Source organism: Scylla paramamosain, chromosome 17 (assembly GCF_035594125.1).
Source record: "Scylla paramamosain isolate STU-SP2022 chromosome 17, ASM3559412v1, whole genome shotgun sequence".
NCBI classification, from domain to species: domain Eukaryota; kingdom Metazoa; phylum Arthropoda; class Malacostraca; order Decapoda; family Portunidae; genus Scylla; species Scylla paramamosain.
This window is the reverse complement of record NC_087167.1, coordinates 13,975,001-13,999,250: the sequence shown is the minus strand read 5'-3', so window position 1 is coordinate 13,999,250 and position 24,250 is coordinate 13,975,001. Positions and strand designations below refer to the sequence as shown.

Sequence of the window (24,250 nt, the reverse complement as noted above, 5' to 3'; positions counted from 1 at the left end):
CCCTGATGTGCGTACGTAGCAGCACCTCTGCCACACATGGCCCGAGTGCACGTGACCACCATTGTCTAACACACACTGGCACACACGCCCTCATACTAGTCCCACAGCTTCCGTGGGGTTGTAATGTAAGCTATGCTTTTCTAATTACATGCTGTAGCTTTTGGGCTCCACCAAAGCAGTCAGATTCAGAAGCTTTTACTTGCACTAATCCAATTGTAGAATATTCAGCCAGTAGCTATCACAAAGGGAGCTAGTATTATTATTATTTTTTTTTTATTATTATTATTTATTTTTTATTTATTTATTTTTTTAAATACTAGTCTTTGTGGGTGTATGTGGGCATGATGATACTAGTTGTGCACTGTCGTTGTGTTAGCTAAGGGTCTTGATGGGGAGGAGCTGTCTCCACTTGTACCTCAAATTCCTTGTCCCTTGTCCCTCTCCCCTTGATTCCCCTTTCCTCATGCCAGTGCTGTGTACCAGCATTGGAAAATGATTATTGGAAGTAGAATGCCTTAAATATGAGCAGTATGTAACATTCTTGTAATAATGTTAACCATAACCCATATTTTTACTTGAATGTTATTTATCTGTGTATACACGTGTATATATTTTGGCTTGCTCATATTTAGGTAATTCCTTTCATATACTCATTTTATCCATCACTTGTCAGTAAGTAGAGACAGCTTTCCCTGGCCAGAGGGTGTGTGTGGTGGGGGGCTCGTGGACCCAGCCTCAGGGTGTGCTATCAATATTGTAGGTCCCCCTGGTGTGCTAGCCTCCCCGTTTGCTGCAATGCATGGACTCTCGTCGCCGCTAACCGCTGCCTATGGGGCCTCACCTGCGGGAGGTACGGAACTGCACGATTAACACTGCTGCCATGTCCACCATCCCCATCTATGCTCCTCTCCCAGCTTGCTGCCTGTTGGTGCCCAAGCTAGAAAAGAATTCCAAAACACTGGCTCAACCATTGGGGGTTTCATGAGTGGAGTACAGATGTGAACTAAGAACCAAGTAAATTTATTTTTTTATTTTATTCATTTATTCATTTTTATTTTTTATTATTTTTTTATTTATTTTATTTTATTATTTATTTATTTATTTATTTAATTATTTATTTATATATTTATTTATTTATTTATTTATTTTTCTCCATATAAATTCATCAATACTGAGCAATTAGTATTAGTACTTAGATGGGTGAAGCAGCAGGTTGAGGTAGAGAGAGGAGTAAGGACGGTATTTTGGTGGATGGTGGGTGGTACCATTTGCTTTGTTGTTACTAATAAACACATGCAGCAAGGCCAAGAACAAACATGCTAAACAAAACATTCCATGCAGCTGAATGCTTGTCCTGAATTACGGAACCATAAAGCTTTATTTATTATTGATTTTTTTTTTTTTTTTTATGTTTTTATCAAATATTGGGTAAGGGTAGTATGTTTGAAGTATTTGGTCTTGCTTTGGCAGATGATGGCTGTGTGTAAATCCATAATGACAGTTATGTACTGGTAGATGCATTGAGACTGGCTTGTGTAATTATCAAATCCTTTTTCAGATTCATGAGAGTTGATGTAGAAATCAAACCTCACTGCCTGTTGAGGTGTGCATAGTGTGATAAATAGTTAATATATTGCCCTGCAAAAGTTAGTCCCACTTGTTTTATAGTTGTACATTGCAGTCTTGTCTTCACTGTATATACTGTTCTGCTGGGGCTAACAGGTGCAGATGCAGTTTGTAGAGCCAGTATCAGCTGTGCATCTCGATAGTTCTACAGAAGTTTATTCAAGCTGAGGTTCACAAAATGTAATATTTTGTGTGTGTAGGTTTCAAGCTTTGTCCAGTACTCATTAGTTCAATGCTCTATGTTACTTGAGAATTAATGGTTTACATTATAATGTATGGTGCTGATTGCCAGCCTCTAGAATATCCAGTTTATTTGGGTAACAGTGCTCAACTATTATTTATAAGCATAATTTTAATTTCATTAATTTGTTTTAATAACTTTAACAGGAGGAACTGATATTGATGTGCCGTGGAATCTTTTATGGACGATTTTTTTCATGTATGATTCAATATTCTTTGTTTTATTTAATGGTGTATGTGTTAATGATATCCCTGACTTTCAGGAGACTATCATATACCATTATAATAATCAAACAATATTGGGGTCTGATGGAAGGGTATTTCTCTCTCATTCTCAGTTTTCCAGCTTTTTATTTATTCTAAATACTACTTTGTCCTCTTCTGGTCTTGTTTAAGGATTTCCTTTCTTATCCTACTCTCTCAAATTAAACCTTTTATCCCAGTTCTCTAAGGTTTTTTATAAAGTTTTCATGTACATAAGCATTCATGGACCCCCCTCTCCCCTGGCTCCCTCTCCTCCTCCCAGCTTTTTGCTCAGTCTAGGCCACTAGACCTTCACACTCCCTGGCCACTTGTGGTCATCATTAGCTCATTACTCCCAAGACCTGTATGGGGTCGATCCAAATTGCAGTATCATGTTGCTTTTTCACTGCCAACACTAATGGCTTCGTGAGCCATCACCATCGCCACTACTACCACCACCACCACCACCACCACTACACACCTCCACCACATGTTTATTTTTCTTACCTATACTACTGCCATACTGTTTCCGATGCTGAGCCCTCGTCATCATCATAGCCACCAACGTGATAGCCAGCTGTTTCCATGTTTAGCATGTCCTAAACTGACCTGACCTGACTTGGGCTCTCACTGTGTACTATCTCTGTTTCAGTTTCTTCTATTTCAGCTCCTAATCTGAACTTACCGAACCGTACTGGCGAGAATGCTACACCCACAGGTAGGTTAAATGTGACAGCACGCACCTGCTAGGCTTTGACATTTAGGGTGAAAAACCGGGATCTCTGCCCTCCCCACCCTATATTTTATGTATTTTAATTGTGTGCAAAGAATTGTAATCACCTCAAGGATGAGTGATCCTGGTTTTTGCATCCTTAGTTTATCCTTAGTTCTGTGCACCATCTAATATAGAAGAAATAAATGTTGAATTCATTAAAGTATCTTTGCAAAAGAAAAAATTAAACATTTGCACTGAATCAATGGAAATTAACATTGATGTAATTGTTATGCATTAAAAAGTAAGCAAAAAGATACTAAGAAGTTGCAAGAACATTGATGAACTTAACTGAAGTGTATGTAAAATAAAATCCAGGGTCACCATTCTTAGAGGTGCATTTAACATGGTCTTGATACATTGCAGGCATGCCCTTCACAGGTATGCCCTTGGCAGGAGTCACCCCCACAGCCGCTGCCCTTGGTGCTGCAGGGATCCGTCTGCCCGGCCAGCCCTCCCCCAACTGTGTCCTGCTGGTGTCCAACCTGAATGAGGAGGTCAGTGTTTGTGTTTGCACTGAACAGTATTTATGTTTTTTTGCTTTGCTTATGTTAGCCATGCAGATTATTCTTTCTTTTTATACTTTTCATAACACAGCTATTGTTTTCAGTCATTTACTACTTTCATGGATATGTTTTAGTGGGTATTGAAAGCATCTCATATTCACATGCCTATAAGTGTTTCCAGTTATGTGCATAACTTTTAGCATACATGCACAATAAATACATTATACCTATATGCTTACATTTAAAACATAGTTGCACCATTATGTATGTGCAAGGCAGCCCAATAGTCTTGACTTCTTGAGATTTGCCTTTCTTACAGGTATGCTAAAAATTTGATATTCACCTTTGAAAGTTATTCTATCACCCTGCAGTGCCAGTAGAAATATTGGTACACTTGCATCATTTTGTTCTCTCTAAATCTTGGACATTGGTAGCATCAAGAGCCTGCATATCATCATTAAAAAATTAATAAATAAGTAAATAAACATTTTTTCCGTGTAGTGTTTCACATGTAGCGTAGGAATATCAAAGTGGTTTGTTGACAGGAATGACCTTTCATTATTTACACTGAAAGTTATAGTCACACATTTTAATATCTATATTTCGTAGCATGTGCATATTTCTGGGTTTTCACATCATTTTGAAAAAAATAATTAATGAATCAGAACTCCCTGGCATAAAATTCTTTAAATCTCTGTTTGTCAGATAGTGTCCAGTCAAAAGCTTGACTAGTGTCGTGTACCAATAATTTCCTGGAATTTTGAGAATAAGTATTTTTATTTATTTATTTATTTATTCATTTTGTATTCCCATTTAGAAAACTTAAATACCACCATCGTAAGAGAAACGGCTATACACCTTCCTCTTACCCCATCCTCCTCAATACTTCTGACAGCTGCATGACCTCTGCTTGGATACTATATGAAATCTGCAAGTGCTGCACAGGAACCCTTTTCTAGTTTGAACCTTGAACCCAATTTGCTCAAGAGAAAATTTCATACAGCATGTGCAGCTCTTATTAATCTTGTTAATTCAAATGCTAGCATACTTCAGAGTGATTCAAGCATGGGTCTGAGCAGTAATCACCTCTTAAACCTTGTGAAAGACCATGTCTGCTGAGCCACTCGCCACTCATCATAGCCTTGCGTTTCTAGCCAGTCCAAGATCTATATTACTATACCTGCTTTTTTGTACAAAATGGCATCTTATTTTCTATGCCAAAAGTGAATTATTAAGCATTTTCACCTAGCATTTTTATGTTTTATGTAGGACACACTATCTTCACATATTAAACCTTGTGTAAACTACTTCCCAGCTTACTTAATACATTTCAGCTACATTTAACTTACAACTGATGATCAAATCCTGGTTTATGTATAACAACATGGCTAGCACCCATATGATTTCAAAACATAGAGCACATGAAGAATGAAGTCTTCATATAATATTTGCTAGAGAAAATTCTTGGTTTTATGCATTACCCAGGATTATTGTTTTTGTTCATTTTCATTTTTACTTTTATTTATTTTTTATTTATTTTTTTTTTTTTATTTTTCCAACCAACATTCTCTGGATCAAGACATGCACAATAAATCAAGACATAAATGTTAAACTTTCACTTTATTCTAGGTTAATGTATTTGACTGTACAGCCTCTTTTTCATAATGTAAATCCCAGATGTGATTGGGTATAAATCTTGTGCCAGAGAGTGGTTCCTGCTGGTCTGTTACTCCACCACACACACCACCACCCTTCTCTTGCACTTCAGCAGTGACCCAGACACATTCCTACTGCTCACACTGCCCAAGTACCCCTCAACTGAAATTAAGTGCCTCAGGAATTGTCTGGGAGTCCTTTATTCCCTGAACAAGTGTGTACTAGATAGCAGTCACTTGAAAAGAAGAGGAAGCTTCATGGGGTATACACATAGAAGTAATAGTACTGGCAGGTGTTGACAGGTGGTGCTAGTGGCAGCTTCAGGCCAGCAGGAATATTGCTCCCCTCTACCCCCTTACATTAGCCCACAACCAATGGCCAGAACCTGAGGGTCGTGTCTAACGTGATGTGTTTTATGTTCTCTTGCTGTGGTGCCCCCTGGACTCCATCTTTCTTGCTGGACTGGCCTCTCCTTCGCGACTCTCCTCTACTGTAGATGGTCACGCCTGACGCTCTCTTTACCCTCTTCGGTACGTCACTCAGTCATTGCACGTGCAGCACCCTTGTGTGTTGTACACTTGTTACTTTTTTATAGCATATAGTATAGATTTCAGTCTTAATTATCATAATCCTTCAAATAAAAATTTTGCCAGACTTTGACAAAATCCACAGTTGAATTGCATCCAAGTAAATAATTTCTTCTTCAGAAGTTGAGCATTATAATATGAGTTTTAAAGTTCATTGATTGTCACTTCCATTATATATACATATATGTGTATATATATATATATATCCACACATTTTTTTTATTCATTCCATGTTAAAATTTCCAATATCCTCTTAATGCATGGACTTCGTGAAAACTGTAAATATGTATCCCTCCTTGAGACCTCACAAGTGATATGTTCTGTCACTAATTTAATCTTCAGTAGCATTTGTGTTTTTATAGGCTTGATATTTTTCATTTTCTTCTCTTCATTCCCAAATCAAGATGTGGAAAATTATTGCTTTTCTAATAACCAAAACTTAATGTGTACATAGTAGCATATGTGTTATACTGCCTTGACTGCTCCATGGGATGGCCTACTCTGAAGGGTTTGGTTTGCAGTTCATTTTTTCCCACCAAGTGATAATTTGTAGAAGACATATCCTTGGTAATTATTACAGAAAAGCTGCATAAGAGGAGTTGTAAGAATGTTTTGAAATCATGAGTTGCAAGGAAATGTTTGTAAATTCTTGTGTACAATTGACAGGTCAGCCTTTTCTTCCAGATTGATAGTTAAGTATGAAGGTTGTGCTACTTTTTTATATTTTGTACCTGATACAGGCAGCCCGATTTCCTTTGTAGCTGAGCTGTGGATGGTACATGTTGCCTCATGCTTGTAAGTAACCTCTCCTCTGGTGGTGTACTTTGCAGGGGTGTATGGAGATGTTCAGAGGGTCAAGATTCTCTTCAACAAGAAGGATAATGCCCTGGTGCAGATGTCTGAGCCCCATCAGACACAGCTGGGTTAGTGCCATATAATATTTTTCCCAGAGATTAATGTTTTATGTATCATGTTAGGTTATTGACTGTAATGCATTAACATTGATATTAGCATGATCTATGTTCTCAAGATTTTTTTTATTCTTTACTTATGTATTTATTTTTAATTTATTTTGTTCTTTATTTATTTATTTATTTATTTATTTATTTATTTATTTATTTATTTTACTCATTTTTATTTATTTTTATTTTTATTTTATTTTTTTTATTTTCATTTTAATTAATTAGTTAATGTTATTATTTATTTGTTTATTTATTTATTTATTTATTTATTTATTTATTTATTTATTTATTTATTACATTAACAAGTTTTCAAGTTGCAGTCAAGAGATTGCCACCATCACTTTCTCAGTTTTTGGTTGTGTAGTGTGTACTCGGTAAGTGATGTGAACTACAATGTTCAGCTTGTGTTAAGCACATTCATTGCTGAGTTACATCTTGGTACAGCTTTCATGTACCCAATCTGTGCTGTGATTAATCATATGCAGAATTTAGTCATGAGAAGATTGTTGCATTTTTACTACATCTTAAGTAACAGTTTTTCATACTTTTATTATTCCTTGAATATCACATTAGAGTTACCCATCCATACACTAAGCTACTATTTTTTTTCTGTCACCAAAAGAACTTTCCTAAGCCTTGAGTTGAAGTGGTCCAGAGTGACCACATATCTAAAGTTTTTTCAAGAGACTGCTAAACATCATACAACACTAAACAAACAAGGATGACATAAAAGCATTTATGAAGCCTGGAAAGATGAAACAGGGTTAAAGCACAAACACTGCAATATATCCACTAGAAAAAAAGTCTTGTAACTTGATATGTTAGGAAAAAAATTATAGAATAAAAAAAAACTGTCAAATAGTTGAGCAGATTGTCTTTAAAAGTAGATTTATTGACTAGTGATCAAGTTTGATAATGCCATACACATGTGTTTATTTAGCACAAATTTAGAATGGATAATGACATGATACCTTTTTATCATTCACAATGGTGGCCCAATGTTTTTCACAAAACTATTATTTCAGCAATCTCTCATCTGGACAAGATGAAGACATGGGGTAAGCAGATCCGTGTGACACTGAGCAAGCACCAGACAGTGCAGCTTCCTAAGGAAGGTCAGCCTGATGCAGGCCTCACAAAGGATTACAGCAATTCTCCTCTGCACCGCTTCAAAAAGCCAGGCTCCAAGAACTACCAGGTATGTTTATACGTTGAGAGTTATGTTCCCTTTGTCTTTAAACATACAGAAGGGTATACTCTCACAGCTCTCCTAAATTGGGAGATGTCAAAAATACTTTTGTCTCATTGATCCCTTTCCTGCAACAAACTTTTCTTGACTGTGATGGCTGTAATGTTGCATCTGTTACTCTTTTATATCATTCTGCTCTTTGGAACTTCAATGGCACACTTCTCTCCTCCCATGGAATCACTGCATAAGGCATTGTACTTATTCTCACCCCTATTTTACCCACCTCACAAATGCAGGAGTTGACCAGTGTCTTCACCCATTCAATATCTTTATTAGCAAACCCTGTGATTCACTTTATTATTCTGTTTATTCCAGCTTACAGCTTGAATGGTTTCAGAAAAGTAATGTTAAGACAACTCAGAAACTAATTTGGTTATCTTTTTTTCTCCCTTTGGAATTGCATTGTAAGTCTCTCTCTCTCTCTCTCTCTCTCTCTCTCTCTCTCTCTCTCTCTCTCTCTCTCTCTCTCTCTCTCTCTCTCTCTCTCTCTCTCTCTCTCTCTCTCTCTCTCTCTCTCTCTCTCTCTCTCTCTCTCTCTCTCTCTCTCTCTCTCTCTCTCTCTCTCTCTCTCTCTCTCTCTCATGATGGTGATATTTTCTGGAATGCTATGAGGGTCAGTCATCAGTGTGTGTGCTCATGCATGCTCAATAATTGTTTTTACCATACTTCACATTGTGGTGGAGGGAGGTTCTAGTGTTTTTATTGAATTTGTAAAGGCATGTTTAGAGATTTATGCCAATATCAGCAAATATCCTCCTAAAATAAATTGTGGTATATTATGTGTGTACAAAAATTTATCACCAGACATTTCCGTGGGTATTGTCAGCATTCATAACTGCTGTGGATTTTCCCTTGACATTAATGGGTGCTAATCTATCTGTATACCAAGCTGACTGCTACAGTTATGGGTAGACAAGGCAAGGTCCCACACATATGGAATTACTCATACAATCATACCCCATAAGTATATCCTTGACTTTCTGCAATGTGGGAGGGTCAGCTATGTAGCATCATTTACATGTTATGTATAGTTACACCTTAGCAACTGTTTTCATTCCAGAATGTTTCTCTTCTTTGTCAGTCTTATTCCACATGCAAAATTTAATTATTGTTTATAATTTCAGAACATTTACCCCCCAAGTGCTACTCTTCATCTGTCCAACATCCCGCCCACTGTTGATGAAGAACAGATCAAGGAAGCCTTCACTCAGGCTGGTGCTGTTGTCAAGGCATTCAAGTTCTTCCCGTAAGTATCATTAAGTAGGTGTTGCTGTTTTTTATTTATTTATTTATTTATTTATTTTATTTTTTATTTTTCTTGACTTTTTAAGTAAACTTGTGTATATATATATATATATATATATATATATATATATATATATATATATATATATATATATATTATATATATAATAGTATATATGCATACAGTTTGGGATCAGCTTTTGTATTTAGTATCCCACTATTTGAAACATACCACAAATTGGTTATCTTAGCAAGGACAAATTTCACTTGATGAATACATTTAAGTGTTTAGGTGAAGTATAGTAAGAAACTGCCATGTATGAACAAGATCATGAAGTAATTATCATCCACCTACTAACATTTTTGACATCATAGAAGTACAATAAGTGTTAAGACAGACTATGGGGAGATGTTCAGTTATTTATGTGGTGGCATGTGGTGTGATGCATTGATGGACTGGCTGACAAAAACCTTTTTCATTTGAACTATTTATTATTTTATTTATTTATTTACTTATTTACTTATTTATATGTTTATATATTTTTATCCACTTGGTTTGAGTGTCTCTGAATAGTTGTCATCCTCTGAACCCTTAAGGACTCAACGAGCACTTTTGGGAGTTTTGGGGGTGAAGAATCCCTCATGGATTTTCTTTTAACTGATCAGTTGAGCTTGACCATTTGGCAACATTCCCTCCAAATTTTCTTCCCATATATTCATTACAGATGTTTCCTTCAATTTCTAATCCTGTTTGAGCCTCACGGCAGATAGATAAAAATGCTCCCACTTATTGTCATGTAAGCTGTGGAATAGCTGATGCTATCTTTTGATATAGACAAAATTGCATTGATAATATTGATTATCATTAAAATCTCATGGATGTTTGTAGCCAAGTAGTGTCAACCCTCCCCGAGGCTCCCTTAAATTAACAGGCTATCAAAGGAGGAGGAAGTCATTGCAAAGCTCATAGGAGTTTTGCTTTTCTCCCGCTTTTTCTTATTCAGAGGAGCTTTCTCTTTTTTAAATGCAGACATGCCTCGAACATCAAGGAAGATGCGAGAGATGCGGGAGAGACTGAGGAGCAGACAGGAACGCCTACAGGCCTTGTGAAGACACCATTGTTAGTGTCAAAGATGCTCCAGCAGTGAGGTTCACAAACCAACAGAAACTGTACACATTCACCATACTATACCCAATACTTATACACATCACCCATGAAGATACATACCTTCTGATAACAGTCTTAGGGTCTTCAGGAAACATATACCAAACAAAACTCCAAGCTCTCTGTCAAAACTTGTGATCAGTTCATAACAGCACATATCCTTTATTCATAATGCTTCAACGACTTGACATCTGACCAGTCATAATGGAATCTTTATTTGTCATTGAATTCTAAAAATTTTAATAGGAAAATTTAAATTGTACTTGCTTATCTTTAAAACAATGTTTGTGAAGACTATGCTGTCATATATTATAAAATACAGCACCATTAAAGGCACAATTTTTTTTAGGTAAGCAATTTGCCCAGTTGGAAGTGAAAATTAGGGGAAAATTCACGTAACATCATAGAGGCACAAGATCATTGTACCATTAGAAGTCACAGATCTTGGTTCTTTATTTCATTCGCAATCTTCATTCATGCTCACATGCTTTTGTTCTTGTAGGTATGTTTCATATTCATTGAATTTTGCAAACCAGTGTTTTTATCTTGACATGCACGCTCAGAAAGTGAAGTCCTCGTTGAGTCCTACATGTGCTTTATACACTAGAAACACATAGATGGGGAAAAAAAAAAAAAATCTGACAAGATGGCAAATGTAAGATGGCTTTCATCCTAAAGTGACAACAACAGCATGTGATGTGGTGGACAAACAGACTGATATAGCAAAATATTCTGTATATAATCTATAGTAGAGCATATTCGTAATTCTTCATTATACACAGTTTTTAAACTTTGATTTGTACCAAAGGCATCCACATTCTATAAACCAACAAGTGAAACCATGACATTAAATGACAACCACCTTAGTTTTGGAAATAAAGATTATCACATTGTTAGTGAATTCACATGGATTTCCATTTTTACCATAATTTCATTGTGGCTTAATTTTCATCATTATCAAAAAACTTTAGTTTTCTAGAATGCTATGTATATCATCATCTGAATGAAAAGTATATAAGAATGGAAGGTCATTAAAGTAGAGGGTAGTCTTGCACATAACAGGGAAGTGATACTATTACTGATTACTTGTCATAAAACTGTTGTCTTTGTCTCAGTGGCTGGGCTGTCAATCATCAGTTGTGATTGGGATGGATATTTTATATTATTATTACTAACTCTCTAATAGCTGGAAGGAATTGTTTGTTAAGTTTTTAATTTTCCAAGTATTATTTCCGTTTTACTGCAGGTTAATTTTTGATGCTGAGAGTGCTGGGAAAATCTGGTAGTATCATATAAGTTAGGGTGGATATGAAGTGCTAAAGTTCTAAGAATTGAAATTTGAAATAAGAATACGTGTGTATATATATATATATATATATATATATATATATATATATATATATATATATATATATATATATATATATATATATATATATATATAAACGTTACTATACACAGTTGGTTGTTCTTAGTAAATACATGAATTCATTCTGCCTTCTGCTTAAGACTAATGACAGTCAACACATCATTCATCAGAAATTCTTGGTTACATAACCAGCACCACCTCGATTCATACACATTCATCACCAGTTACCTTCACATCAGTTTACCTAAATCCTCACTTCACATCCTATTTGCATATTACTTAAATTTGAAGTGATAAAGGATAGAGCAGATTATGTATTAGATGTGAGGATGTGCATTGTCACATTGCCAAATGCATGAACTCTGTTGTTATTTATTGCATATACCATAATATACCTTAGTGGCTATCTGTTCACCTAGTGTGACAGCAGTGAGGAATTTATGGACTTAGGCCAAGTTTGAAAAGCTCTGTGTTCATTGATGTCATCACCAATTTCCTTAATTAGTCACAAACAGCAATGTTGCATTATCTTATGATTTCTTGGTACAGACTGCACAGTGGGGTAGAATTTAAAGAAAAATTATGATTAACATGGCGACAAAAAAGGATGGGGGCTGGAATTATCAGCTAATTGCTATCCTTGTAATAGGATTCTTATTCAAGATTCCTTGTGCTTCAACACTTACTCTAGTTTCAAGAAGCTTATCGCTGTATTGTTACACATTGGATATATACAGTGTGCAGAGTTTGATCAATCATTTACATTGAAATTTTTAAACATATGTGAAACAGTCAGGAATAATTAGATTTTTGCATTTAAAAAGTTTGCTGGTGCTGGGCATACACAAAATACAAATTTGTGTACAAGTAACAAGACTTCAAATTGTCTTTGGAAATAGAAAGGCTTTATCAATGTTTCATAGTGTTTCTGAAGATGTTTTGCCTTGTTTCTCAAAGTTATTAAGAAAAATACCTTAACATTTTCATCATCATATTTTAATGCAATGAGTATTGTAACAAGCACACACGAACCATCAAACATATTTTATAAACACTGGTTAATCGCTACTCTTATTATTCTGCAGTATCAGATGGTCATTGTTAAGTGAAAGACTGCTTTATATAAGCATTTAAACCTCCTGCCCAAATTAACTTAACAAACTCATTGCAAAGGGATAAAAATCTAATAATTGACTCTTGCATACCTTGCACATCTTAAGTAAGAGAAAATACACACAATGACACCTCAACACTACATGCACATCACACTACAGGCATACCATTCCACATTAAAAGACTTGCACAGGTTAGAATTATATATGAAAAAAATATGCACTTTAAAAAACAAAATTGGAATTGCTAAGATAAAACATCTTGAATTAAAGTATTTTCCATTAATGTACCAAATCTATTTCAGTAAGGACAGGAAGATGGCCTTGATTCAGCTTGGTTCAGTTGAGGAAGCCATTGGTGCACTCATTGTAAGTATTATGTTTGTATGTATTGACTGAGGGAAATCTTTCCTGTAAATCTCCACTCTATTCTTCTTTTCATTAATTGATGTGAGGTAAGATTTAAACAGCTGCTGGGAATACAGAAATCATTCATTATTTTGTGAATAGTATGATATGTTGTGTTTTTGTGCCATGCCTCTGTTTGTAGTGTCTTGATTTAGCAGTGGTAGTCAATCAGTCAAGACATTTGTTACAGTTATACAACAGTTATCTAAAAACATACAAGGGATGAATGGGAATTGTACTGTTTATTCTGTTTTGATATCAGAATAATTGCAGCCTGTCCTGTAAAGAAAGATATTTAATTTTACTGTCATCCATGGCTTAGTAAAGCTAGCAGTGTACCCGACTTGAATTCCACATCCAGTTTAGTGTTTTCTTTTATATGTAATTGTCATCAGTGTTCATCTTGGTCAAACAGTCCTATCCACTCGCATTGTAATAACTTTGTGCATTTTTTCATTGTCTATCCCTTCCCAAAGAGGTTACATTTATATTTGTTAGGAAGTATTGAACTTCAGGTGTTCTTGTTATGTTCAGTACCTCAAAACTTAACTCTTTTTTTATTTGACAATTGAACACAGTCTTTCAAATAACTAACTTGGGTTCTTAAGTAACACTTTCCTACTTTAACTACTTGGAGAATTTTCTGACTCACCTTTACTAGGAATTGTGCAGGGAAGTTCATAAGTGAATATTGCTTTTTGCAACCTTCGACAATCCTCTTCCCGGATGCTCGCTACAAATGGGAGATTTCAATATCAGTGTGTGGTGTATGCTGCTTCCTGACATGCTGTTCAAAGCATTACTCATCTTTTTTTTTTTCAGCACTCATAAATTGGGTGGAATCATATACTTTTATCTTATCAGCAATAGCAGACTCACCACTCTTCCTTGGTCTTCCAGTGGTGCATATGTTTTCTTCTACTTTTCTACTCTTCCGCTTTTTCATGGTTATTGTTCCTTTATTTAGCCTTGATAACTGCATGAATCCTCCTTTGTTAGACAAGATTTTCTCTTGAGATACCTGTACTGTCCAGTTTGCAGATGGAAAAAGTAAGAATTGCTTTTGTTTCATGGAAACTGGGAAGACTGCTTTGTTTTTTTTATGCAGATTTTTTTTTTTTTTTTCATTGCAATTACTTTTTTGAGAATATATTTTGTTATTCACTCAATTAATGTTTTTATTCATTTTACAGAAAATGCACAACTTCCAACTGAGCGACTCTTCTCACCTGCGTGTGAGCTTCAGCAAGAGTACCATTTAGACAAGCCAACCATGGAAGGCAGGTTGAGGGATACCGTACCTAGGGATCAAACTCCTGCGGGATACCAAGTACCTCAGGGCCATCTGAGACACAGGTCTGAGAAGAGAAGAAAGATCCCAGGACAGCATCCCACTTGTCGGCCACCTCAGTGGTATCGACTTTTTTTACCTTAGGGCATGGCATTTTTATTAATATAATTATACCTAGCTTAACCAAATGTGTTACACTATAAGGAGGCAGGACCTAGAAATATTTACGTACAAGTGAGAGAGATGATAAATGAGCTGAATTCAGGACGATACACTTTTGACAATGGAACTCAATTTGGAGTTTGGTTTATTTTGTATACCCACAAATGTTTGGGTAATTGGGTGACCAATACCTATGTACATTCTGCTAGAAGTAAATTCTGCCAGACAGCCTGAATGTCTTTTTGTATGTAAGGTGAAGGTTTACACAGTATTAGGGGTAGTCTTGCCCCTCTAGTGGGTGAGTAGACCTCTGGTACTAGTATTATCACAGTGGATCCTCGTGCTCTCTGAGATTGCCAAGGAATTAGTGTTAAAACCTCAGCTAGCATGAGCCAGAATTGATTCTTTTAAAAAGGTAGCTCTTTTTATTTTAAGTGTTTTGCAAGTGATGCATGTTAGAGCTAGATTGTGTAAGATAAATTGAAATTAGGGGAGAAGAGATGAGGCAAAATTATTATTATTTATGAAAAGTAGCCATTCAAATTCTTACTATCCATATTTTCAGACAAAATGGAGGATTTATTATAGAAATGTTAATATGGTAACTTATCTTACAGTATCAGTGTTATGAAAGCATATATTTTTGCATTTTTGACGTCTCCAAAGTGTAAACTGATACCAATACTTTTCTTAATCACCTTCCGTCTGGGATTTTTTCTCTTGATCATTCCAACTTTGAAAAGTCTTCTTTACATTTGCTCGATGATTCCAGTGTTTGTAGGGTAGGCAGACAGGGGCTGTGGTTGTTGTGCCCAGTTTTAATGAAAGCAGTGACTGGAACAGCTGTTACCAATCATTATTGTCCTCCTGTACCTTGAGCAGCTTGTGGGATTGATTGAGAGTGTGCTTGTAACAAGCAAATATGGGTCTATGGATCCTTGATGAGAGGGCAAACAGAGGAGACTGCAGCTGTAGCCATGAGTATAGGTGGCTTGGTGTAGGTTTCCTGTAAGGTAGCCTATGGAGTTGAACGTCTGTCCATAGGTAATAAAGGTATGTGAAGTTTGAAGTTGGTTTACCTTGTGCTAACTTGTTGACAACACTGGTTGACTCTGGGTTTGCCAAGGGTATCACAGCAGCTCGGGTCAGTGAGCGGACTGTACCTGAGCGGGCTTCTCCCCCACCCCTCTCTGCCACCTGGCCAGCCTGTGGGTGGGCTCTTCCCCCCCAAAGTCATGGCATTCATTAATTGTTGTTCAGTGTATGTAGCCAATAGGAAATTTGATTAGCTTTTATTATAATGATGATATACAAAGTATTATTTGTTATTTATCCAAAAATTACCTAAAAAAATGCAAGAAGCACAAAGGTTGAGCCATGCACCCAGGAAGTTGGCAGTATCTCATAGCTGGTTGCTGGAGGGCAAGGCAGTACACTTTAGCATTCGTAATAACAACAGTTTGCATCTTACAGTCTGCTGCTTGTCATCTAAAAGCCTTTAGGCTAAGACCCTCGTACACAGTAGAATGTTGAGGTTTCTGTCCTTACGCTTTACCCTAAAATCATGTTGCAGTATTTCTACAGGCTTTTAAGTAAACTGAAACAAGTGTCCCTGCCCCCCCTGACAACCAAACACTAGTGTCCCATCTGTCTGAAACTTGCGGCGAGACAATCCCAGAAAACTTCTTAGGCATCTAGTGTGGTACAGAAGGTCTACACAGTATTCAAGAAGACCTTTATGCGAGTGGGCTACTCGTATCTCTGGGCACATGTTTGCCAAGTAGAGTAGTTGAAATATATTTTGTAAAGCTGATTAGGAGCTTGGGTGAGGTTGTGCTCTCTTCAAGACCATTGAGTAGCACTTGATCATCTGCTAAATTGGACCACACTGGGAAGGCTAGTAAACACTAATTTGCACATATCAGTTTCAGAGACTATTTTTGTACAACTGTGGTGCCTTTCTATGTGATATTCACAGTGTGGCACACGTCGGTCATTGGTCAGCTCGGACATACTTCACTGATGCGATATAGTGAGGAGAATGTTGTACCCTGTACTTTCTGCCTAAACCTGCTGCGTCCTTGTATTCACCAATTCGACCTACTCCAACTTCCTTGGGTGCAGTCAAGCAACTATTTTTACATCTACATGTGTAGAACTTGTATTTCCTGTTTAAATCAAGTGTATGTCATGATGATGAAAGTAAAAGAACGTCATCCTCTTTCTCCATTTTAGAAGATTCAATCTAGCTGATGGTCTCTTTCTCAAGTTAATCTTAAGGGTCTCACTAGTTCATACTAATTCAATTTTCCTGTGGCAATATCTTGCCCTACCACAACCCTCTTCCAGAGACCATTTTAAAGGCCACAGCCCAGTTGATCCATTTGACTTACGGGGGTTATCTTGCCTGCACGCACTTCCCAAAATGACCACTGATAACATCTGAGCTGTTTCATGTATTTACTGAAACACTTGAGAAAAAGGCCTAGAAGTTTTGTGCCTCATACTTGTATTTGGAGGGAACAAAGTACCTTTACATTTACTCTTCTAATATTGTAATATTTCTTAGAAGTGTGTAATTTTCTCTTTTCCCACTGCTTTGATGTAACCAACTTGTATACTTAACTACTCTTGCAATTGTACCTATAAATATCATTCAGATGTGCTCCCCAGGTTTTGCCCACCTACTGAATGCATACTTGATTTGTTTTAATTTGCACAAAACTCGTAAATTTTATAAATTTGAATTTCAAGAAATTTCAATTTGGCTATAAATGTATTTAGAACAGTAGGGCTTGAACCTGGTGCCACTCCCGCATTACATCTACTGAAACAACAGATGCAGTCCCATGCTTGGGAAACGGATCATAAACTCTGGAGGGATCACCATCGCCAGAAAGACAGCTGAGTTGTGCCTTGACCAGCTTTGCATCTTTTTACCTGTCAGTGCTCGCTCACTCACCAGACCCACCTCTCCTTCATCTCCTGGCTGTTAGGGCTCTTATCTGATAGAAAATAATCAACCCCCCAGAGAAAATTCACAGGAGGCTACTTTGTAAATGACTAATGAGAAAAGAATGAAATGTGTCCCCGCACAGCTCAGGCACAACAACGGGGGAGGGGTAGGCACAGCTATGGGTAGGGTGCTAGACCAACTCTCCTTTTGCACCTTCTTTGGTAAGGCCCACAATAACTTCATGTATTAATCTGTATTCTTGAAATCCAAACGGTTTTACATTAATTGTTTTTATTGTGAATGTGGAAATGATGAGTGTTCATGCATAATTCTGCATCTTATTCCAGGATGATATGAATCTGTATTTTGTGTTGACAATGCTAGCTCCTTTATGGACTGTCATGGTATTAGGCCAACAGACACCATATTTGTCTATGTGGATGGATCTGAACAACATGAGCCAGGTACTGTGTTTAAGCATTATCATTTTGTAATAAATATGTATTTCGATAGAAGTGTATATCACTTAAGACCTAGTAGGGAGGGCAAATAGCAAACCACTGCGAAAGAATCTCCCTCCAAGTGAGGCCGAGGTCAGTGCGATGGTGTTCTTTAGGAGTCGCAGGCAAGCTCTTTGGTGGCTGCACCTCCAGAAGTGTGCATCAGATTATGGTTGCCCCATTGTGTCTAGGCTAGAGGCTATTTTGTAAGGTCAGGATAATGAACACTAATGCCTACTACTCTGCTGCTACTGCTGCTGTTTTCTCTCTTCTCTTGCCCTCGCGTTGCTTTTGAAAACGTATCTCTCTCTATCCACACATTCAACACTTGGCTGTTGATTTATTTGGAAAAGGTCTTAAAATATTTCAGAAAATAACTTCTCTACTCTACTGCTCTGTTAATGATGTGTTTAGAGCTAATGGTACCTCATCTTTTCAGCCCCTGTATATCCTGCTCTGTCTCCTCTCTCTCTCTTCTCTCAACATTAATGCTAGGTCGGTTTGGGTCATGCTAGGCCACTAACCTTGTTCTGTATTCACTTTATTATTTGTGTGAGCCTTATTTTTTCATAGTTCTCAAGCTGTCATGATAAACTGTACTGGAATTGTTCCTTGGTTTAAGAATGAGTTTTATTTTGTCTTGATTGACCATGACACCTTGAGAGAAAATTTTTTTGAGGCTAAGATTGACCATTTTGCCTTTTGAGTTTTCTCGTGGACCATTTTTTTTCCTCTTGGTTTTTCAAGTTTATTTTGTATGTATATACATTTTTGTTGGTAACTCCTGTGGCCTGATATTGACTAAGCTTTTGTCAAATTGCCAAGGGTTACCAAGTTAGTTCCCTAGTGTCACCTGGCCATGTCTCTAGAACACTAGCCACTATTCCTGCCTCCTATACCAGCTGTATCTTACTATCACTTGATCCTGCATACATTTCTCTTATATGTGTTTGTAAATGTACCACTCTCATGTACTACTACTTGGTGTGTTAGTCATATCACTGTTCCATTCTATTACTACTACTACTACTACTACTCAGCTGTATTTGTATTTCATTGTAGAGGTGCTTGGTTGACAACATAAAGCCTACATATCTACTCTAATTCTTGTTCTTTTTCCACCCTTCCTTCAAACACCAACTTCTGCAGTGCCCATCTGTTCTCCTAATGATAACCATGAGTCCTTCTACACTGCAGTCTCACAACCTTTTTGTGAAATGTGCTATTCTGTTGTGAGGACACCACTGACACTTTTTGATTACTATTATCTCTGCTTGTTTTAAGCTGCGGAGTCTTCCTACATCCATCACTCTGAAATTACAAATATGCCTTCATTCAGTCTGCTGATACTATCTTGTATGGTGATTGGTTGCCACTTGTTTCTGAAGATACTTCATTACTTCTTATGATCCATATACTGGAAGCTTCAATAAGGAGAGCATGACCCTAACTTCATTTTTATTTTCTCTTTGTTTTTACTTTTAGCACAATTTCCTTCTTAGAAGATTTATGACTGTGTTTGTCCAGTTTTCATAATAGATCTTATATCTTTGAATAGGTTTCCCACTTTAATAAGACCATTATTATTTCATAACCTTCACATGCTACACAATAAATATGGGAGCCTCTGGATCAGCACATTTTGCTCAGCACTCTTCTTTTCTTGTTCTCTCAGGGCTGTGGTTGGATATGACCCCTTACTCGGAGACATAGGATCTAATGCGACAAGATATGTGTTCTAAGGTTTAGCAGAGTTCAGATAATTAACCAGATATGATATATATGCACCACAACTATTGACCTTTCTTAGGTTCCCAGGTATTAATATTTTGAGAATCCCAGGGTTAGATGCACAGGACTCTAACCTTCTGTCTGCAGATTGTGTTGCTAGGTTGCTAGTGGTGGATTATCCTAGGGTCTCATCATACGCAGGGGCTTTGTTCTGCAAAAACTTCAGACAAGGAGAACTTGCACATCGGATATTATGATCTATTGTCCAATTTTATAGATGCCATAAGAGGTAACGTGGCACTTTCACAATAATAATGCACTATGGCAGTATTAGGATACAGTAGTAATGTTATTTATTGCATTTTGGGCACATCCATACTTGTCAGACTTTGTCTGTGTTGTATTACTTGGCTAGGGTTAAGACGTGAGATGGAATAAGGGTAAGGATGCCATCTCAGACATGCCTCCATACTGTTAACATGACTGAAGCAGTAGCAGTGATTCAGTGTCTTGTGTGATCTTGACGAGACACCTAGATACTGAACCAATTGAAATTTTTCATTTGATACTATTAATGGCTTATGTTAATGACCGACTTGGTGTAAGATACAAGATCAAGGACCAGGGCAAGAAATCTGGCTGTCTTGCCAGAGGTGAAGCTTTGTTAGCTTGCCACAGGTAAAATCCAACAATGCAGCCATGGGCCTGGCACAACAAACAGTAAACATGACAATAAAAGAATACACTTTGTACACTTCTAGCTCTGGAAATTTGTGAATCTTCTGAAGGTGAAACTATTTGCTAGTGAATGGAAGATTTCATTAGAGATATTAAACAGATTTGTATATGAAGTGTTGTCTTTACTAGCAATCACAATGAAAACTAAATCCTCAGTGTTTCCCTTGATACATTTCTGGATTATTTGGATATGTTCTCAGGATGACACTAGTTAAAACTCCTCTCCAAGTCTTCCACACACCATAAGAAATTATTCCAGAATGGAGAAACCAGTGGTACTTGTAAGAACATTTGTACTCATTTTTATCAGGTCTGAACCTCAAAAAAATAAAAAAATAAAAAGTTTGCAAAAATATCCTCTTATAATGCAAAAAAGACTCCTTAGTTGAAAGAGGAAATTTGTTGGTATCTGTCTTGAAGTCACAGGAATGGTGCATAGAAGGAATTAATTTTGAAAAATTGAGTCATTTTATTGATTTCTGAACATTTTAGATCATATTATTACTGTTTTTAATTTTGTAATGCTGGAAAAATGTATTATACCTGAAAAGTTTTACTTTTTCAGGCCCTGGCCCTGGAAAAACAAAACTTAAGATCTCAAAAAAAATTTCTCTGGTAATGCAAAAAGATTCCTAACAAAGATTCCTGACTTAGAAGTTGAAAGTCTATTTTGACAGAAATAGTGTATAAAGAAGAACTATTTCTAAACATCAAAGGAGTCAAAACATTTCATTGACTGCTGTGAACATCGTATTCTTGCACTCCTGTTTTTTTTTATTTTCATTTTTTTTTTTCCCAAATTGGCTTTTTTTCTTTAGGTCCATATCTTAAGAAAAAAAATTTTCAGCAAAAAAAATCTGAAATACAAAATGGTTTCTTAATTAAAAGAAACAAAATGTCAAGAAATAAAGTCGTCTGACATTACTGGAACAGGAAATCATATACAGAAAAAATAAGATTTGAGAAAAAGACTTCTTGTTTGAACCTTGTTCTGATTTTTATTGAAATTTCTGTTACCTTTTATCAAGTCTGGACCTCATTGTCAACTTTTTTTAATCTAAAAAAATTCTCTGGTAATGCATATAGGTTCCTTAAGTAAGAGAAAATATGTGGGTGTTGATTATTTCAAGATCCCTTTTGAAATCACAGGAACATTGCATAGGGGAACAAGCTTTTTTTTTAACAAAATCCAGGTAGTCAGAAACGTCTCATTGTTTCATAGGAAAATTTAGGCCCATGGTATTTTTGTACTCTACATATTTTTGCTTGTAATACTGGAAGAGATTTCTTTCACTTTTTTGAAGCCCAGGTCTCTCATAAAAGCAAAAAAAGACGTTCCTTAGTTAAAATAGAGACTATGTTTCAGTGACAGTCACTTTACAGGGATTGTGTAGATCTATGAAATAATGTTAAACCAAAATTATTCATCAAAAATAAAACCATCGATCCATGTGAATAAGTTACATCCATATTTCTCTTGTAATCTTATTTCTTCTAACTTATAATATATATATATATATATATATATATATATATATATATATATATATATATATATATATATATATATATATATATATATATATATATATATATATATATATATAAGATTTTTGATGAATCTTCTAAAGTCTGGACCTGGGAAAACTAATTTACAGGTAGAAAAAAAATTGTCCTTGTTACAAAGTTGAAAACAATAGTGCAATTATAATATAAACCCGAAGTTCACATGAATGTAATATAGAGGCATATGCACATCTATCGTCTGAGATATCAAAAGGCGCTTCCACAAACGCATATTTTCTCGGTTCTAACTAAGGAACCTTTGTGCATTATCTGAAATTTTTTTGATGGAAGATGTTGACAATGTCTCTCAGGTTCAAACCTGTATTACACAGGTAAAAAAAATTTTCTTGATGTTACATAGTTGTAATGCAAAAATGAAAAACGAAAGCATGAAGTATTCAGATGAATCTAAGAAAACAAAACAATAAAAAAAAGGTCAATGTTGACTCAAAACATGTTTAAAATTATGTTTACCTATGCATCTCCTCTGATATCAGGAGGGACTTAGAGCTAAGGAGTTTGTGTTATTTGAGAACTATTTAAAACTTTCCTTGTAACTAGAGGAGGAAAAATTAGCAAACAACGATAAAAAAAAATGTTACAAAGTTGAAAGACAAAAAGAATTCAAGAAAATATGGACATGATAAGTTTATATGAACCTAATGTATCATTTACTTCCCGAAGTTTGTTTATCTAAAGACCCTCCCTGTGAAATGAAAGGCGCTTTTGCTCCCGAATATCTATATTTTATTATTATTATTATTATCATTATTATTATTATTATTATTATTATTATTATTATTATTATTATTATTTTATTATTATTGTTATTTTTTTTTTTAATTGGAACCGTTGTGCATTATCAGATATTTTCATTTTCTTGTAGATCGAAATCCAGCTTTAACTTTGAAAAAAAAAAAAAAATGCAATATATACGGGTGAAAAGAATTTTGTGGACATGTTTAAAGTAGAAGTAGTGCAGGAAAAGTAGAAGTATGCATGGAAAAGTTCATGTGAGTTTGAAAACTGTGGTTTTGACCAGCTACATTTTTTATTTAATTTTAGCTTGTATATATATATATATATATATATATATATATATATATATATATATATATATATATATATATATATATATATATATATATATAATTTTTTTTCTCTCTCTCTCTCTCTCTCTCTCTCTCTCTCTTTCTATCTCTCCAGTTATATATATATATATATATATATATATATATATATATATATATATATATATATATATATATATATATATATATATATATATATATATATATATCTCCAGTGAATCTAAATATATTAATCTTCACTCTCATATCATAAGAGGCATGGGTACCCGTGTTGCTTCTCTCTCTCTCTCTCTCTCTCTCTCTCTCTCTCTCTCTCTCTCTCTCTCTCTCTCTCTCTCTCTTTCAAGTAAGGAACCATTTAAGACAAGTTTTTCACCATTGAGATTTTTTTTCCCTCGTAATTTACATTAAAGGATGGAAAGTTGAGTTGAATAGGAAGGAATAAGGTAAGAAGCGTTGTGGATCAAAATATCAGGAGACTTCAAGTATTAATGTCAGGTTATTTATTCTATACTACAAGCATTTAAGGAATTGATTATTATATGACTGTTTCTGTAAGTGCGCAATATGGTCTCATGCTGATGAGCGCATAGATTTTCCAACTGATGGTTCTTGGTGGAGTCCAGAATGATTCAGACCAGGAGACATCTAACAGCTCATTTTTCCTTGATTCGTGGGCAGGCGCATTGACATTAGGGTCTCCATTAATGATAAGGAGTCTCGACATCTTGTCACTCCACCACAGAGTCGAAAGCAAAAGGGACTGACAAGCGCTACGAAAAACATTTGTCAAAAGGTTCGCATCATGTAGATATGGGTAAGTAACGCTACAGATTTGTCAAAGGAAGGGAAATCCAACCTATATGTAAATCCCATAAAAAAAAAAAAATGTATACATATATGTCCTTCAAAAACGTTCGCCTGGTCCAGTCTTTGAGAAGTAGTCTTCATCTAAGTACTATATATGACGTTTTTCCCTTGACGGCCGGCGATGCCTTCAGCTTCTCAAGTGCCCTAGAATACCACTTACATACCAGCCTCGGACCCTCGGCTCCGTCACCCACCTGACCCTATC

The 24,250-nt window shown here is 35.8% G+C and overlaps 1 protein-coding gene across 1 annotated transcript in view; it reads left to right on the top strand.

Moving 5' to 3' along the window:
• LOC135108503 (polypyrimidine tract-binding protein 1-like) overlaps positions 1-19,153 on the top strand; it is a 104,386-nt gene extending 85,233 nt beyond the window's left edge. The window contains 8 exon segments of the mRNA XM_064019594.1: positions 761-850; positions 3,248-3,378; positions 5,540-5,573; positions 6,461-6,553; positions 7,618-7,790; positions 8,966-9,087; positions 13,038-13,101; positions 14,334-19,153. Coding sequence (XP_063875664.1) covers positions 761-850; positions 3,248-3,378; positions 5,540-5,573; positions 6,461-6,553; positions 7,618-7,790; positions 8,966-9,087; positions 13,038-13,101; positions 14,334-14,402 — 776 coding nt within the window. The 3' untranslated portion in view covers positions 14,403-19,153.
• Positions 19,154-24,250: the final 5,097 nt, after the last annotated feature.